Raw genomic sequence first — 18203 nt, forward strand, 5'->3', positions numbered from 1 at the left:
TTAGGACATTGTTCGCTGTTTTAACATTATTGGCATGCCAGTGTGCTGGCATAGTGCTTGACAATAATGAATGCTTGCTACGTATCAAATATGTAGATTGTTTTAGAAGTATTCCTTAATCACAAATAGTCCCAACATCACTGCATTAACGAGGTGCTTATGCAAGCAAGATATGCGATAAATTAGAGAACATCTTAGATAAGAATTTTCCATATAACTTCTATTTTAAAGTTGAATTCGACTTTTTTCTTGTTGCACATAGAGTATGCTTCAAAATGGAGACCTTATGCTGTGCTGTGTTTTCTTCATCAGTTCTTTTGTTCTAATACACAACTCCTTGTGACCCAGCTAAATCCATTTGAAGATTTTAGCCTTTGTTTAGTGAAAATCACTGTTTGTTGTGCTAGTACCTGCATATTCTGGTTGAGGATCATGACAAATGCATTAAAAGAGCACTTTCAAAGAAAAAAAATTACTAGTTTTAGAAAACCTTTTTAGACTTTACAGATTATTCCATGTACTCTTTCTGAAATCAGTATCCTTTTCTTTAACTGAAAACTGCATGCCTGACAGTCAGCCAAATCATTACTGTAAATTTGGTTGATGCAGTTGTGTTCCTTGTCAGTGTACTTGCAATTTAATAGTACAGAGATGATATCTGGAGCATTGTGGTCAACTGTCTATGTTATGCATATGAATAGATAATTGATACTACAGAAGATTCTTGATAAATTGTAATTCTGTTCATCTTTAGTAGATCACTCTATTAAAATTGTAAGAATGAATCACAGTTAGTTTCTCTGTTTTATAATTGTAAATTGTTTTAAAAATGTAAATGGAAGACTAAATTATATTCTCAAATTATGAAAATTCATTGTAGAATTAGGATGGCATTTGGTGAAGCCTTTGATCTTTCCTGTGAACATTGGTTATAATTGGTGTTTTGCAGAGGGGACTAAAAGAGCAAAGAAAATTTGTTGAGAATTTACATGACTAGAAGTAGTTTCTAGGTATTATGAAGAACATGTTTTAATTCCTCACTGCCATGATATTTGAAACTGAAATAAAGCCTTTATGTACTAGAAGCTTTATACATACTGAATTGACATGGGAATGACTAAACAAGTCTGGTCTTTGATTAGCGTGTTTGTCATCAAGTAATTCCAGTTTGATGGGCATCTGACAGCTGTGCTCTTTGAATGATACTTCGTTCTAAGTACAAGTGGATATTACATGGGTTTTAGTTTCACAAGTGTGTCTGCTACCCACTAAGGACTAAGAGTGATACTTAATCTCCACATTAAACCAGTGGATTAATCTGTGTTGTGATTGATTGTGTTTTAGTTTACTTATTCTTCATTATAAGGGCCTGATAGAAATAAGCATAGGGAATTTGGGCTTGTTGCCCAGAGTGTATAAGATTTAGTGGTAAGTAGGTTTTGGGATTAACAGATCTGTCCACTTCATTCGGCCTTATTTTGAGCTAGACAGTCACATCTCGATGTGATTTCAAAAAGCTGTCAGTTTCTGAAGTGTAATTTTCTTTCCACATAATTACATTATTTTGTAAATAGGACATTATTTTGTAATACCAAGAGGTCTTGTGCACAAACTGGGACAGGATGTTCCTGCAACATCAGGAAGCATGTCTTTATTGTGAAGGTGTCAGAGCTCTGGCACAGGTTTCCCAAGGAGTTTTGAAGTTTTCTCCTTACTAATTTTCAAAATTTACCTGGGCACCATGCTCTGGCTGACCCTGTTTGAGTCAGGGGTTGGAGCAGATGGACACAGAGATCTCTGCCAACCTCAAGTATGCTGTTGTTCTGTGATAAATCTGACAAGTAAAGGGCAACACAACCTCTATAGCAATGGAAGTAAACTTAAATATTAGTTTGACAATTGGCAATATATATGCTTAGTTCATTCACCAACACTTTTGTCAACTGTATCTTTGTTACTGCTTTATTAAATATTTTTAATTCTTCAAATACAGGAACATAGGAATTTGCCTTTCATGCGTGAATTGAGGTACCTGTTTGCACTTCTGGTTGGTTCAAAAAGAAAATATGTCGATCCATCTAGGGCGGTTGAAATTCTTAAAGATGCTTTTAAATCAAATGATTCTCAACAGGTAATTTATGTTTTTTTAATTCAAAATTATATATGCTCTCATACGGTCATATAACAGTAGGATTTTGCTCTTTCCAGAGACACTTCATTTCTACAGAAACGTCCTGCTTGAGGTTATATGGTTAGGGTATTTAATTACAACAACATGCTGAAGTTAGTGCCTGGTGAAAGTAATATTAGTCACTGTTGGATACCAGAGAGTTTGAACAATAGGATTCATAAGATGCCTTTGAACTGCAGTGGTATGAAAGCTGAGTCCAAGTAATAAGGATCACAAGACTACATAGAGGCTGAGGAACACTAGAATATTAATGCGCTGTAAGAGGTGCGTGTAAAAAAAAAAAAAAAAAAAAAAATAGCAAACACAAAAACAAACCATGACATAGTCTTGGGGATTGTGTGACTTTGGAATTCTTGTAGGGGAAGGAATACTGCTATCTTGATATTGCAGAGTGACATACCACTGTATTCTGTAATGTATGTGAATGTTTACTGATCATTTAATATTTTCCAACAGCAAGATGTTAGTGAATTTACACACAAATTACTAGATTGGTTGGAAGATGCCTTCCAAATCAAAGCTGAAGAAGAGAGGTAAGATTTTTTTTCTAACCCTGTGTATTGAACATTTAGTTGAGGAAAAGACAAACCAAACAGAAATCTACTTTTAACTGTATGGCTGAAAAAGATCTGAGCTTGTAGCTGTACTAGTTAAAATGTAATTTTCCTTGTATGCTGATAGCTTCAATTTTCTGAATTTTCTTTTTCACCTTCTTCTTCCATGTTAAATATCCAGAATATATAAATAGTAGAGATATGTGTTGTCAGTAATGTTAAGCTTTTTTTTTTCATGTGAATGCAGTTTAATTTTCAATACCATAGTTTAAATTCTTCAAAACCTTGCTCCTGTTTTTGTTCTCAGAAGATGAATGCTGGTAGTTTGTGTAAGTGAACATCTACTTGTAAACTGCTTTTTGAGCATATACTTGTTTCTATAGTGTCTGAAAAAGTAGTTCTTTACAAATTTATTTTGATTTGAATTTGATTTACATAAGTTTTGCTGGAAATAAGTGCTTCTGAAACTTAATTTTCAGACTACACTCACCGTTGCAAATATGTGAATGTTTGTTGTCGTTAGAGGAAAGTACAAAACAGTGAACTATAACTAAGTAAAATAGTCAGCATTTCTATAATAAATTTAAAATATCTTACACATTTTTGTAAGAATTTATGGCTTTCTGTAATCTTGTACTAATATGCTTTCTGTTTTCAGGGATGGAGAGAAACCAAAGAACCCGATGGTGGAGTTATTTTATGGACGATTTCTAGCAGTTGGTGTACTTGAAGGTATGTGCCTGAATTTACTTGGACTTTTGTGCAGGTGTGTTTTCAGTGGTAGTCTAAATGCACAGATGAATGATGCAGTTGTAACATTTTTAGCTGTCTGCAAAAATAAGCTTGGAGAATACACCTGCAGAATGTGTCAAAAGGTTTGTCCTGAGAAGATGAGACTAACAGTGAATGTGGTGAACTTCAGCCATCATGAATGACTGTTTCATTACCTTATAAAGCTGAGTGTGTCCTGAAGTGTAGTAGAAGTTGAGTTGCAGACCAAAAATGATTGCTAGAACTGATAATCAGAGCATTTTTGTCATTTGCTAATGGTATACAGAAGGTATACAGAAGACAAGTGACTACATTTTATTGAGCTAGTCTCTCTCAATCTTCTTCATTTAACGGAATTTAAATTTTCAGTTCTATTTGTCTGCACAATTTCTGGTGTGGATAACTCATCTTCTTTAAAGTACTGTTCAAGGAACCGTTGAAACTTGCTCAAGGGCAGTGTCAGAGAGTGTGCTGAGGAGTCAGAGAACTGTACAACAAGCTTTCCTTTATCTAACTGGCTTACAATTTGTGGAAATGCAGCCTTTTATATTTTCCAGTGGACGGAAACTGTGAAAGCCTTTTTAATGTTGCTGATTCTGTCCCTGTCTGGAGAGCAAATAATTGTTGAGATGCATTTGAATGAAGAACATATAATCTTTGAAGTGTCTTTTATATTGTCCCTTGGCCTGGAACACTTCAGTGCTTTGTTGTCAGACTCAAAAACTGTTGTCTGAATTCCTTGCTACTAGCTAGCATTGTCATTCCTTTCTTTTAGATTTTTTTGTCCTTCACAATCACATCTCTATTGAGCAGATATTAACAAACAAAACAAAAACAACAAAAAAGAGACAACACCAACTGGCCGATGCATGACTTGTTACTGACTTCAGGATGAAATAAATAGAAATTATAAATTGAAATCACTTGCCAGTTATATTTCTCAACATATTTGAGCTTGCACACTGTAGCCAAGCTATGATCTTTTCAGGATGGAAATAATGAATGTTCTTTTCTTGTGGTTTGTTTTTGCAAAAAATACTTGTCCAAAGAGCTGCATCTTACCAGCAATTCCACTTTCTTTGCTGATGCTGTAGAGGGTTCTTTTATTCAGCTGCTATTTGCAAGAGGGCTTTGACTTGGCACTACAATTTTACACACTTAAAACATTTTGAGTTATGCTTATTGTGATTACATATAGAAATAAAATAAATTATCTAAGGTTAAAAGTATTACCTTCTTTTCATAGATATAAATCAATTGCTCAGTGAGAAAATAAGAATATTGTTCAGTAAATTAGGCCAGGTGATCTATAATTGTTTGGTGTTACCGTTTTTGTTTTGCCTTGTGTTAGTTTTCTTAGATCTTTTGGTGTGTATTTTTGTTGGTCGTTGTTATTACTTTAAAAGTAAGTGTTAGTTCTTAACACCTTATCTGTTTAATTTCTTCTATGAAGGTAAAAAATTTGAAAACACGGAAATGTTTGGCCAATATCCACTACAGGTTAATGGCTTTAAAGATCTGCATGAGTGCCTAGAAGCTGCAATGATTGAAGGAGAAATTGAATCTCTCCATTCAGAAAACTCTGCAAAGTCTGGTCAGGAGGTGAGTTGAATGCCCCTGAGCACATCTTTCAGAATGTTGTTGTAGTGCCCTACGTATTTCACTTGGATTCTTTTGTTGTTGTTGCTCATCTTTGTTGTGTGACTACTATTAATTTTGCTGCACATTCTGATGTTTGGCATAATTGGATTGTTAATTTTGGGGCTTGCACTACCTTTTGAGTATCAAGAATATTATTTTTTGGTACGATAGCACTGCATAAAGTGATTGACACAGACTGGTTCCCACCTGTTGCTGATATTTGATCTCCAAAGATGTCATGTTTATAATGTTCTGTGGTAGTTAATCACTGCTTTTACTGACTTGCTGTCCTATGCCATGCTATAAGCAACATGTGCATGCTGCCTGTTTGACCATTGCTTCAAAGAGTGGTTATTATTCCTCTGTACTCTTTCTTGTAATTTCTCAGCACGCTATACTTTTTCCCCTCTCCCATTTTACTGTTTTTTCCAGCATCTTTCTCTGCCTATTGCAATGCACAATTCTCCTCTCTTTTGTTAATTGCAGTGGACAGACAGTACTTGCTCTTAAGAGCTGCTGTTCCTTCTGGTATGAACTTCCAAATGTTTCAGTGCTGTTCCTCCCAAATACCAGAGCATGCTGTAAGCATGGGTGGAGGGAATAAGATGGCACCCCTCTAGGAAGTGGGATAGGCAGTTTGTGATGTTGAGTCAAGGTGATGAATGAAATTTCTTGAGCAAAAGTAACAAGTTAGGGAAAAGAGGAAGTTGGATTGATGGTAGTTGTAAGACAAAGAGGTGTATTCTGATTTGTCCATTTCTTAGTCATGCTTGTGTATGTCCAGCATTTTTCTCTGGCAGGACTCCTTTCAATAACATATCGGTTATTGATGTGGAAATAAAGTAATTCCTATTTCCTGCAAAGGCTGAACTACATGTACTTCACAGTCTCTCATGTTTCATCACAATTACTTTAAAGACGTAAAATCTTCAGAGGTTTCTTCTGCTTAAATAAAAAAATCAGATATAGTGTCTTCTAGTCTTTTGCAATAATGAAATATTGCAGCCTTTAATAATCTCAGTATGCAGGATTTAATTACCCACCCTGATGATACACCTTGATATCATACTCCAATTCGAAGTGTCGCTTAAAATTTGTGTTAACAACAGAAGTTTTGTAGCACCTCTTTTGCAGTCAGTTTTTCTGGTCAGTTAATGCTTATCAAATACTGATCAACCAAATTAGATGTTAGCAAATGTGTATATTTTCAATTACCACATTGTCAAATGTATTGTTGCATCTTACTGTATTCTTCTCTGCCAGGATGCTTCAAATTCTTTTTCTTTTTTAATTCCAGCACTTTATATAAATTACTTCTAAAAATGAGTAGGTTTTTGGAAATATAACAAAAAGAAAAAAAAACCTAAATATATTGGCACAGTTCAAAGTTTGATTTCTTTAAGCAAGATAAAATCTTGTATGTAGGTACAGTGAGAACAGTATCGTCCATCTTATGGACTGTAGGCTTGAACTTAAAGTCTGTGTGCATTCATGCATAAAATGTCAGTTCAGTTGTTAATGCTTGACTAGAAATGTCAGACTTTGTTTATTTTGGGTTGTTTTTTTTTCAACCTTTAATGGTTAAAAAATGTTTTTATGGGGGATGGAAGGATAATCACATACTGTTCTAGAGTGTTAATCTTTGAGCTCTGTGAAGCTATTTTAATTAGTTTAGGTTAGCATGTGAAAATGAAGTGAAATAATTGTATTGACAACAGTGGCACAATGAGAAAGGTAATGTGAAGTCCTAATCTAGAAAACATTGTTATTACTGTAGAGTCACCTGAACAGGTTATCTTTCCCTGGAATTAAATAACGTATTTGTACTGGCTGCAGCTGTTAGTTTGCTTAAACATTAATGCCTCAAAAGTAGAAATTGGGAATTTCTGAAGGAAGCTGAATTAATTGTAGTTTTATCAAAGTGAATCTCTGTTGAAGAAGACTTCAAGTGGCATTGCTAAGAGTTGGTAGATACCAAACTTAACGGTAATGATGTTGATGTGGTTGTAGTGTGTTAAGATTCATTCATCCTTTTTCCCACTACTGCTTTTAATGGAATATTTAGCTAGTTCACTATTTTTATAAAAGTAGTGTGTAGAAAGATCAGCCATGCAGTAGAGGATTTCCACATGTGAATTAATATTCAAACATGGAAAAGACAGCATTGCCTGTCTCAAGGAATTAAACCCAAATTCAGGAGAAGGTGGAGGTCAGGGTGTGTGCATGGGGTTCAAAGTATGGAGAAAACTAGATCAAATTTATCAACAGCATTGTTGATGTTGATGAGTTCAGCAGATTAGCAGGTTAGTCATTAAATGGTTTGGGGTCCTTGCAATAGAAGGGATTTAGGGAATGATTGTGTTTTGGTTTTGCTAATTTTAGCATTGAAATATACTGCTGTGTGAAGGAGTTGAAAGACTTAAGTTAGAAATTGTCTCCTTTAATACTAAGGAATAGTTAGTAAAGGCTAACATAGGCAAGAAAAGGCAAAGCAGTTCCTTTTGCGTGCAGGAAGAGAGTGATGCTGATGGTAATGAACTAGGAAAATTCAGCAATCTGCTTGAGAGCTGTTTGTGTGACTGCTAAGGCTGGACAAAGAGGAAACACTGCTCTGAGATGTGGAATGGTGAGAACCTAGATTAGAATTTTAACCATGAGCAACGAAAGAAAAGCCTGTTATGGAGGTGTTATGTGAAAAGAATATTTGAGACATTTCACTAGACAGAAAGCTTGCCATGAGCCCCAAGTCAAATACATTGGTGCTTACATCAGAATTGTGTGACAGTCATGCCCGCAGCAATCAAAAGCTTGCATACAAAACATATTACACATCCATAAATGGATAGACCGAGCTCTTTATTTTGGAGAATGGAAGGGGGGAAAAAAAGAACTCTAATAGAGCTGAGTTTGTCTAGTTTGTCTTGTATTTTTGTTTACTAAACGAAATATGAAAGGAGGGTAGGGATAGACCTGTGTTGAATACCTAGAGGAAGCTGGGATGAGATGATAATAATATGGGTTGGTTAATGACAGGTTAGCAGTGATTAGGGAAATGAAAAGAAACTTTAAAAGATGTTATTTGTACAAATGAGATTTCAAGAAAAAGTATCAGTTTTACAACAGTAATAGCACTTAACTAATTTGGCACAGAGCACTTACTTACTGATTTTGCTTATGAGGAAGGAGGTCATTAGAAACTTTGAGTGTTATCAGTTGAATGAAAGGGTCAGAAACTCAAATCTGAAAGAACTTGTTGGAAGAACACTTCATACAATATGAACAAGTCTTTCAATGGCCTTTGAGAGTTGAAGGAGAATAGGACACTTGGAAAGGTAGGGGCATTCAAGTGCAGATTGCTTTTAGTACAAGAGAGATTAATGTGAAAAAATAAGAAGCCCTCCAGTCTGCTCTATTTAATGCAGTAAATAGTAGATGAGTTGAAATGCTCTGATGTGCATAGGTAATGTGTTGTCTCTATTTTCAGTGAAGCTGAAAATATGGGAACTTTGGAAAACTTTTGCTGATGGACTCTCTAAAAGTAATTTCTTCCATAGTTGTGTCAGTATGCAAGTACTGTACCATTATTACTGAAGTTCTGTTACTGAAAGCATTCACTGTGGGTTTTTGTCTTTTTGTTTTGTTCAGCACTGGTTCACTGAGCTTCCTCCTGTCTTAACTTTTGAGCTGTCAAGATTTGAGTTTAATCAGGCTTTGGGGAGACCAGAGAAGATACACAACAAATTAGAATTTCCTCCAATTTTGTATCTGGACAGGTACAGTATATTGTTACCATCAAAGTCTTAGTATGAATATAAATTGAATTTCAGGAATTTGGTAAAATTGCTAATATATTTAGTGAATTTCTGTTCTAGCTGAAAAAGTTGTAATTTCATAGGTTTTAGTGATGGTTTCAGAAAATACACTTAGATGACAATTTAAGACATAATGCTACATCATGCCAAAACCTTCTTGTGCTTCAGTCTTTAACTTATTGCTAGATAGTTGTATATACAGGCAAAATACTCTGAAAAATGTCACTGTCTTGCAGTGTTTATTGGTCAGTTCGGGAAAGAGGGTGAGAAGTCAGCTATTTCATGGTGTTCCAGATAGACTGCATGGTATGAAGATACTCAGAATGTAAGGATCTGCAGCATCAGTGCATGGTGTCTGTATGTAGAGGTGAACTATCATCATGGCTTTCAGTTAGCTACTAAATGTTATTTGTGAGCCTAAACAGTGAAACAAGAGTATTGATACATGGCTGCTACTAAAAGCGCTTAATTTAGAACTTTTCTGATATGTTTGTAATACGTGTATAAGACACTTACATTACATGAACAGAGCTTTTGATATTGGGGATAAAGTCTCTACTAAAAGGTATGGTGGGAGGCTTAATTGGCTTACTATTTACTTCTCAGCTCTGTTTTACTGTTTAATGTGTTGTAGGTAAAAGAAGTTCTGGAGAGTAATTTTTTAGCACTAAGTGGTGACCACTCTGACTGCAGACTTTTGTTTCAGTGTTGGAATGATATGAGCTGATGTACCTTTGTAACCTTCATGTTTTACAGATATATGCACAAAAACAGAGAATTAACAAGAATTAAACGGGATGAAATCAAGAGACTCAAAGAGTATCTCACGGTTTTACAGCAGAGATTAGAACGGTACTATAGATAACTGTTCACAATGTAAATGTAAATAATGTTACAGGCTCTGTAGAACAGAATAACTCCTTTCAGCTCTACGCTTTTGACTGTAGTCATTTGCTCTAAATTTCACTGCTTTATCTCTTTTCTTTTAGCATTTCCTTTGAAAACTATTTAATTACGGTAGTTGTGATGCATGAAACTTGCTAGGAAAGGTGTGCTTTATTTAATTGAAGTCAACCAGAAAAAAAATCCTTTTGCTTTGATTTTTATTCTTTTGTATGTGTGTGTGTGCGTGTGTGTTTGTGTGTGTTTCAGTTTTGGTTGTCCTTTTCTTTCTTTCTTTCTTTCCTTTTTTTTCTTTTCTTTTCTTTTTCTTTTTTTTTTTTTTTTTTTTTTTTTTGTATATGTGAGTGATGGCATTAATACATTTTATGGTTAACAGATATTTAAGCTATGGTTCTGGTCCTAAACGATTCCCCTTGGTAGATGTCCTGCAGTACGCCTTGGAGTTTGCCTCCAGTAAGCCGGTGTGCACATCTCCAGTGGATGACCTGGGTGCTAGTGCCCCCTCCAGTGGGACGCTGCCTGCCCAGACCTCACCCAGGTAAGGGCACCCTCCTTCCACTGTGAGATGCAAGCAATGTGCTCAGTGCAAACCCTGCAGCTGAGAGAGAGGAGAAGCAATCTGTTTCAACTAGGTGTCTACCTGAGGGTTACCAAAAACCAAATGTTAAAAATCCAGGGCTGTCTAATGCCCTGGATAATAAATAAGTACTTCTTTAGTGGAGAACTACCACTTTTAAACAAAACACAATAACTATGGTGCTTGATGGACCTAAACATCAGTACTTGTATAGTTTTTAACAGCAGGTCGTTGTCCTTTGCTTATGAAAGGACATCTACTGTTTCAAACAATCACAATATTTGATGAAGTTACTGTTTCCCAGGTGGAATGTATTAACAATTTGAATTTGGGCAGTAAGTTTGTGCTGCAGAGCTTCCAGGTTTCTGGTGTAGACTTTCTTTTAGTTTTGCCTGAAACTTAAACTTTTCTCATTGGCTCCATACATTTCTGACTGAGATTTCGAATTGAGTTTTTAAATTCATAATAGCCATAGTACTAGGGAGATAAATGTCCATTAATGTTATTCTTCTCATTGTTGAAGCTAGAAACTGTTAGTAATACTTAATAAAGTAGAGTATCAATTAGGATAGGTGGACACTAACAATTTCTAACAGAGCTCTTTATTTTGCATTCTGAAAATAGGGTTCTAAGTTCTAGTTCAAAGTGTTTACATTAGTACTTCAGAGAAGTGAAGAAAATTAGTCTGAAAAGCTTTCAAAAATTTTTTTTAATCTTACTAATATAATGCTGATATAACTACTGTCAATTGATTAAAAAAGTGTTGAGAGATACTAATGATTGCATGACATACCATGTCAAGAGTACTATACTTTGAATTCCTGTGTAGAAAATTTATTATGTAAAAATGCAAATACTTCGACTTTTTTTTGCCAGCCTGTAGAAATGTGAACACATTACATGGGGTGACATCTCTAAATGTTCTGTCAACTTTCTCAGCTACTGAAGACTCCAGATTCCTCAGGCTTTATCATGATGCAATGCCCAACATAAATACGTAGTGGATTGCTAGGAAGATCTTCAGATTCATATTCTGCTTAGGATTACATAAACACCATCTTTTTTAATGGGAGCAGAAAAATCTGTAACAATTTTTTAAAGTTCTGCTGCTTTCGTACAGTTTTCTTATGTTGGCCACTTTGAGTTACAAGACTTGCTGGAAACAAGTTCAGATGGTTTGATACTAAATATTAGAGGTACTTTCGCTGTTGCTCTTCAGTTAACATGTGCTCTAGCTAGGTGATCAGAAAAAGAAAGCCTGCTAGGTATAAGGCATGAAAAAGCTGTTAAACAAAGAACTAAATTTATTGGATTTTACAGTCAATAGGCCAAAAACCAAGTTGGTGTAACTCTTCTGTCAGCAGTTTAGCAGTAAATGTTTTAAACTACAGTGATTACTTTTGTGATATGATTTGAAAGTGTTGAATAGTATTTCAAGTAAAGCAAATTGTGGCTTGATTGATCCAATTCCTTTATCTTTGATAATAGCAACCACAGTCGTCATTGTGCTAACGTGTACATCGCAAAGTTTCCAGCCATTATAAAGTAATCTTTGCATTGATATTTTCAGTGCCTTTTTTGGATTGCTCTGTTAGTAATTACCTTTAAAATGTTTCTATTTGAGTGAAAATCTTATTTTTATAGTTTTTATATATTTATATAGTTTGTGTACTTGCTGATTTAGTTTTGGTATTTTATGTTCTGAATGAATGCAGCACAGTAGAGCAGCAGGGGCCTTCTTCTTCAGATGTTCCAAGCACATCACCTGTACAAAGATCTGTAATACATAAACCATTCACACAATCACGAATTCCTCCTGATCTGCCAATGCATCCAGCACCAAGGCACATCACTGAAGAAGAGCTTTCTGTCTTAGAAGGCTGCCTGCATCGCTGGAGGACGGAAGTAGAAAATGACACTAGAGGTATTGCCACAACCTGCAGAATGTAGTTGCAGTTGGAAAGGATTTATAGAATTTGGAAGGAAGAGAACTAGTGTTAATGTCTGTGTGTGTGATGAGTTGTTTGTTTCATACTTCTCTAATTGCTTCTAGGACATAGGAAGGGAAGTCAGTTACACATCTCAGTAGACTGGCAGCGTGTAAACTGGGGATGCTGGGCATTAAGTGTAGTATGCATTGATGTTCTATTAAAGGTTTCTGTGTGCGTGGTAATGGAGAGAGCAAAACGAAAGTGGAATCTACACTGAAGGACCGTCTGCAAATGCGTTCTAGCTGTCACAGTGATATTGGGCTGGGCCTGTGTTGTAACTTGACGTTCTGCAGAGGTGTTTTAGGCAGAGTAGCCCCTTCAGCGAGGAAGAATTTAGCTCATTTCTGAGCAAGATCTTTTTTGAATGGATAGACCTTATGGTCCGTTTTGATGCCATGGGGAAAACTAATGAAGTAATTTTTCCAGTGGAGGTGGAGTTAGTTGAGTTTTAGGAAATGAGCAGTAGTGGATCACAAATCATTGTCTGCTTTCATTTGAGATTTGGTGTTTGGCCAATAGGTAGTTAAGCAGATGCAGAAAATGTGAGATGTAGCTTTGTTTGAGCCTTTTATGAGAAAAAATAAAGATGCAGCCTGACACATTATGCAGCCTAATAGAACAGAATTTGTATTCTTATTTTTCTTTTTAGATTTACAAGAAAGTATATCTAGAATACATCGAACAATTGAATTGATGTACTTTGACAAAACAATGATCCAAGTAAGTATGTTTTCTGTATCAGATAAGTAGATGTTTTTGTCACTTCTACTAAAATTCTTAGATGCTTGAGAAGTGAGGAAGTATGCAACTATTACATGCAGTGGCTTGAGAAATTTCATGGAAAATCCTAGTGGGTTTTGCAAGCTTCCTAATTATGCACAGTCAGATGAAAGAGAACATTGCAGTATTTTACATATGACATCAGGTGCATATAACATGATGTATGTAAGTTTTAGCAACTTTGTGACGAAAAACCAAAGTAGGTTCCATCAGGTCTTTTGACTTGAGAGCAGAACTTTAGTTTTTATACAACAGTAGAATTTTCTCACCCTAATTCAACCTGATTGCTAGGTAGTGTCATTTCTTTATGGTGACAAAACTATTATTTTCTTTTGCTTTATACTCAATGTTTACTGCCACTGCAAATTGCAACTTCTATACTGACATTTGGGAATTTACAGCTCCTGGTTTTAGTTAATAATGTAGTTATAATAATTATTAAGTTAATGCCAACATGAGTCTTTTGTTTTTTAGTGTTTTGTTTTTCCTTTGTCTGTTTTGTTAATCTAAGGAGAATTTTAGGGCAATTCTTCTGCTCTGTAATCAAAATAGCAATTTTAGAATACTTTACTCTGGAACTGTGGCTCCTGTAGTATTTCTTGTGTTCACATGTTCATGTTCACTCTCTTAAACATGTTTAAGGGTAAAGCTTACTTCCTCCGCTACTTTCTGTTAGTAGCAAGAACTGTTGTCCTTCCATGTTAGATCTGTTCATCTTATTTTTCCTTGAGATGTGTTTTCACTTTGTACACAGCTTGTATGTGGCAGCTGAATTCTGCTGCTAAGATTCTCAAGCAGACTCTGTAAGATGGCTTTCTTTAATCTTGTTACTGGCAGGCTTTTTATTTTTTAGTAATACTTGTGACGGGAAGGCTACAGTCTATGTAATCTAACACTAAAATGAAGAAATTTGTTGTTTTCATGCCCAGTTAGATAGCCTTTGTTGGCTTATGTTTTCATAGGAGGAAACACATTTGGATGTATTTGTCCTATAACAAGGATACGTCAGCAGTCATTGCACTGGAAAAATTAGATTATTTAGTAAAACACTTTTTTTCTAGTACATAATTGTAGATTTTATTTTATTTTATTTTGAAAGAAAATTCCAGAAATAGAGGAAGATGTAGTTCTGCAGAGGATGTTTCTGTGCCACACCTGAAAGCAGCGATGTATGTTGCTAAGTGATTGTTACGGGGCATTTTTTTAAAAGGGTCTCTGGACATCTGTTGTTGCCTTAGAATAGAAGGAAAACATGAGGAGAAAATAAGGAGCTTCTTAAGAAGTTCATATATGCTCTATTATGTATTCTGCAAATAGAAATATTTTCCTTAAAGAGTCTAGTTTTGTGTTTCCAGACCTTATTGACTCTAAAATAAAAGCTCTTCCTGTAATTGTATTATTTAGAGGAGAAGATCAATACTGCAAATCTTCTCCAAGGGAATGGAAGAATATTAAGCTGTCCTGTTGGTCAGATATATAGTGAGTCAAAGGAAAGGAGACTGCTATATGCACTCACTTCTTTGCTGTTGTGCCAAAGTACCCATACAAATGAAAAAGTTGAGCTGCAGAAGAGTAACTTTCACTTCCAGTGTGTGATTTCAGACAGGTTCAATAGCTAAGTATTCCCTTTGTGACATAAATTCCTTATTTTGCTTCGTCCTCCTGAATGTATAGACTCTATCAACTGCTTATTTCATTCCCCTTTTGCTTTCTTCCTTCCATGAATGTGCTGTGGGGGAAAATAAGGTGCCAGCTGGTGCTGGAGAAGCAACATCTAGTCTCAGTTTGTACTAAAGAAAGCTTCATAGCTTGTTTTCCCAAAACAAAAAAATACTGTTGTATTCAAAGTTCAGAGTTCACATCGGTGGTTGTTGCCCCGATACCACAGATGTCTTTAGCAATAACCTGTATGATAGGGTACTGTGCATGTCTTAAAGAACGAACGTTCCCCTCTGTTTTTGAAGTTGATAACGTAGAAACCAAAAAGGGAAAAATACACCCAAGTTGGCTTGTGATGGTGAAAAGGTTTGCTATAGTCACTATTCACTGAAGATGCTGAGACCGGTAGCTTTATCTCCTTTCGCTGGTATTGCTATTCAGACATGTAACTGTCACTGTCAACTGGATCAGGTAAAGTCATACAATCTAAGATGTCACAGTTACCATTTGAAAATGTTGTTCGTCTAAGAATGTATTGTTTCTAATCCTTCTACTCTTAAAATATTAAGCTGGCCAGTGATGCACACTGTGAAGTATTCTTCTCGTCAGTTGTATTGTTAGCATTGCAAGGATGCCATTCTGGTTTTCATAATTTTTTCCATCAGGCTGCTATTTTGGTTTGGGGTATGTTCTTTTTGTTTTGTTTTGTTGCCCTGATATATCTATTCTGTAACTGCATGTGAAGAGAGTATTGAAGTTCCATTTCTGTTTCGTAAGTAGTAAGTGTAAGCTATGAAGCTTAATGCAGACTGTTTATTTGGTCTGTTGCCCTCAGCCTTTAGTTGTCATTGGTATATGGCACACTGTAAGAGATGCCTGTGTGTATCACACTTGCCTGTCCCTCAGTCACAGACTTTTGGGGAGCATATGCCTGGAAACTGAGCATGGATGACTGCCAGTCAGCCCTCCAGAGCTGGAGGAAAGTAAAAGGATTTAAATTCACCCGGGATTGTACTGTTTTGTTTTATAATGGGGAAATTTTATCATTGAAGTCTCAGGAGACTTGGTTTACCATTTTTAATCAAGATCTGCGTATATTTATATGCATGTGCACGGACTGGCAATCTCTTTAAGAGAACTTTCATGCAGTTTTGATTAGATGTTAACCCCCCCCCTCAGCACATTCAGATTTAAGGACTTGCTTGAATTTCTTCTTGTGTTTGAGAGATTTACAGTGTGGTTTGGTCTCTGGGATGACAGTCTGTTTGACTTCAGCTGCAGTGCAGTCAGCCAGCTTTACAGTTCAAAGGCGGTTGCAAAATGTTCAGCATTTCCATATAGTCTGAAAAAGAATAATGAGGTAAAAAATAACTTCAGGGAGTTTAAGTCATAGTTGGATGTGTATTTATGGTTTACTGATTACTTTGGTGCTTAAATGAAATTAAAAAAAAAAATTTACTACAGCTTTTTAAGTAGCTGTTTTATCCACAATACAGACTTTTACTGCAATAAAAGTTGTCAGGTTTTTCACCCTAGCTAAGCTGCTATCATTCAGGCATAGCAGGGAAGATTAGTTTTTTCTATTATGTTGCATGTACTGTTTCAGGGGGTTAAAACAGGCCAATCACTAAGATACTTATAAAAAGCTTCTAAGTAAGGAAGCACTCATTCTACTCTTTGTTCTTCAAATTTCCAATGACTTAAGTAGGAGCTGAGTATTTCATTCCTCTTACTTGTCAGTGAGCACGTGTAACCTGTGATACTTTTTACACTGGTCCAAAAAATCATCTTCCTTCTCTGCAGGAGGATAAAGAGAGGATCTATTTATGTGCTCCAGCCTTCTCTTTGCAGTGCTGTAATGATACATTTGACATACGAGAAAAACAGTTGTAATTTTCACTGGAAGAATTTTACTCTTTGGAAATGGAAGTACTAAAAGTCCCAGTTACTCCTTTAAATAAAATCACTTTATAGCACATAGAAAGCATGAAGTTTATTACCTTGAATTCACATATACCTTACAAAATTGAGAATAAAGTTATTGGGTCAGAACTGGAACAAACTGTATATGTGCAAGACTGACATACTTAGTCTCTTTCTAGAGATACAAGAACAGTATGAATATTTAAGAAATTAACAGAAGAGGTTGTCTTGCAGTAAAGATAGCAGAGCAGACATTTCTTCTGCAGGCTTGCTCATGTGCTTAAGCTTTTAGCTCATAATGGTAACTCAAATAACTCAAAGTTATTTTGCATAATGGTTTGCTGATTTTAGCTTTTTGGTTTTTCGCTGTCATATTTTGATCCTGTTTATTTTTGTTACTTTTAACGTAGCAATTATTATTGATGGATAGTCAGAACAAAATGCTGACAAGGACAGTTTGATGATATTTTGTTTGTTTTCCTAGGTTCCTTATAGATTGCATGCTGTGTTGGTTCATGAAGGTCAAGCCAATGCAGGACATTACTGGGCATATATTTATGACCACCATCAGAACAGATGGATGAAGTACAATGACATTTCTGTGACAAAGTCAACTTGGGAAGAGTTGGAACGGGACTCTTTTGGTGGTTACAGGAATGCCAGTGCATACTGTTTGATGTATATCAATGATAAGGAACAGTACTTGATAGAAGGTAACATAATGCTTGTGTTTTCAGCATGATATAGAATTACTGAATGCATTTACAAGAAGAGTGTTTTCCTGGTGGATTTCCAGATCTTCGAAACAGCTTTAAAAATTATTGAAAATTCAATTTACAGTCACAGTTGTCAGTGAAATTGCTTCTACAGATTAAATAATTTATTTTCAATTTTCAGGTTAATAGAGATAATTGCAGTGTTCCTGTATTATTAAGAGAGCAAAATTAACTAAGTTTGCTAATTTCTGAAGATTTTGGATCATCACATGCTCAGTATTTTGGAGGTGTTATCTCCTGAAGAGTAGAATAGAAATAAGGAAATGTAAAGTGATCCTTGACATTAAAATCTTCTTTTCTTCATAAGCTTTGGGACTCACATGAACTTTATTGGAGAGTGGAAACATCACACTTTTTGCAGGGTATTGAAATATATCCCTATATAGACCTACCACCAACCATATGTTAAACTAAAGAAATGTATGGATTTTGATTTATTTTTTTTTCAGGTTATGTAGTTATATATGATTATAAGGCTCTTCTGAAAATACTGGGAGGGAGTGGAAAGTTCCTTAGTATGATATTTATAGGCCCTGTTAACATTTGTTAGGAGTCTGATTGAAAATGGTCAGATTCATAGAACTGTAGAATGAATCATAGAGTGGCTTGGGTTGGAAGGGACCTC

The 18203-nt window shown here is 35.5% G+C and overlaps 1 protein-coding gene across 3 annotated transcripts in view; it reads left to right on the plus strand.

Annotated features, from left to right (window-relative positions):
* Nucleotides 1-18203, plus strand: part of USP25 (ubiquitin specific peptidase 25) — a 90105-nt gene that overhangs the window by 52023 nt on the left and 19879 nt on the right. For all 3 annotated transcript variants that reach the window (XM_052666874.1, XM_052666863.1, XM_052666883.1), the window contains exons 7-16: nt 1994-2131; nt 2648-2724; nt 3404-3477; nt 4970-5118; nt 8803-8930; nt 9726-9821; nt 10249-10410; nt 12165-12373; nt 13090-13160; nt 17287-17515. In XM_052666874.1, coding sequence (XP_052522834.1) covers nt 1994-2131; nt 2648-2724; nt 3404-3477; nt 4970-5118; nt 8803-8930; nt 9726-9821; nt 10249-10410; nt 12165-12373; nt 13090-13160; nt 17287-17515 — 1333 coding nt within the window. The remainder of the gene's footprint in view (nt 1-1993; nt 2132-2647; nt 2725-3403; nt 3478-4969; nt 5119-8802; nt 8931-9725; nt 9822-10248; nt 10411-12164; nt 12374-13089; nt 13161-17286; nt 17516-18203) is intronic.

The sequence above is a fragment of the Tympanuchus pallidicinctus genome, unplaced genomic scaffold (assembly GCF_026119805.1).
Source record: "Tympanuchus pallidicinctus isolate F22 unplaced genomic scaffold, pur_lepc_1.0 scaffold10, whole genome shotgun sequence".
In the NCBI taxonomy this organism is placed as follows: Eukaryota; Metazoa; Chordata; class Aves; order Galliformes; family Phasianidae; genus Tympanuchus; species Tympanuchus pallidicinctus.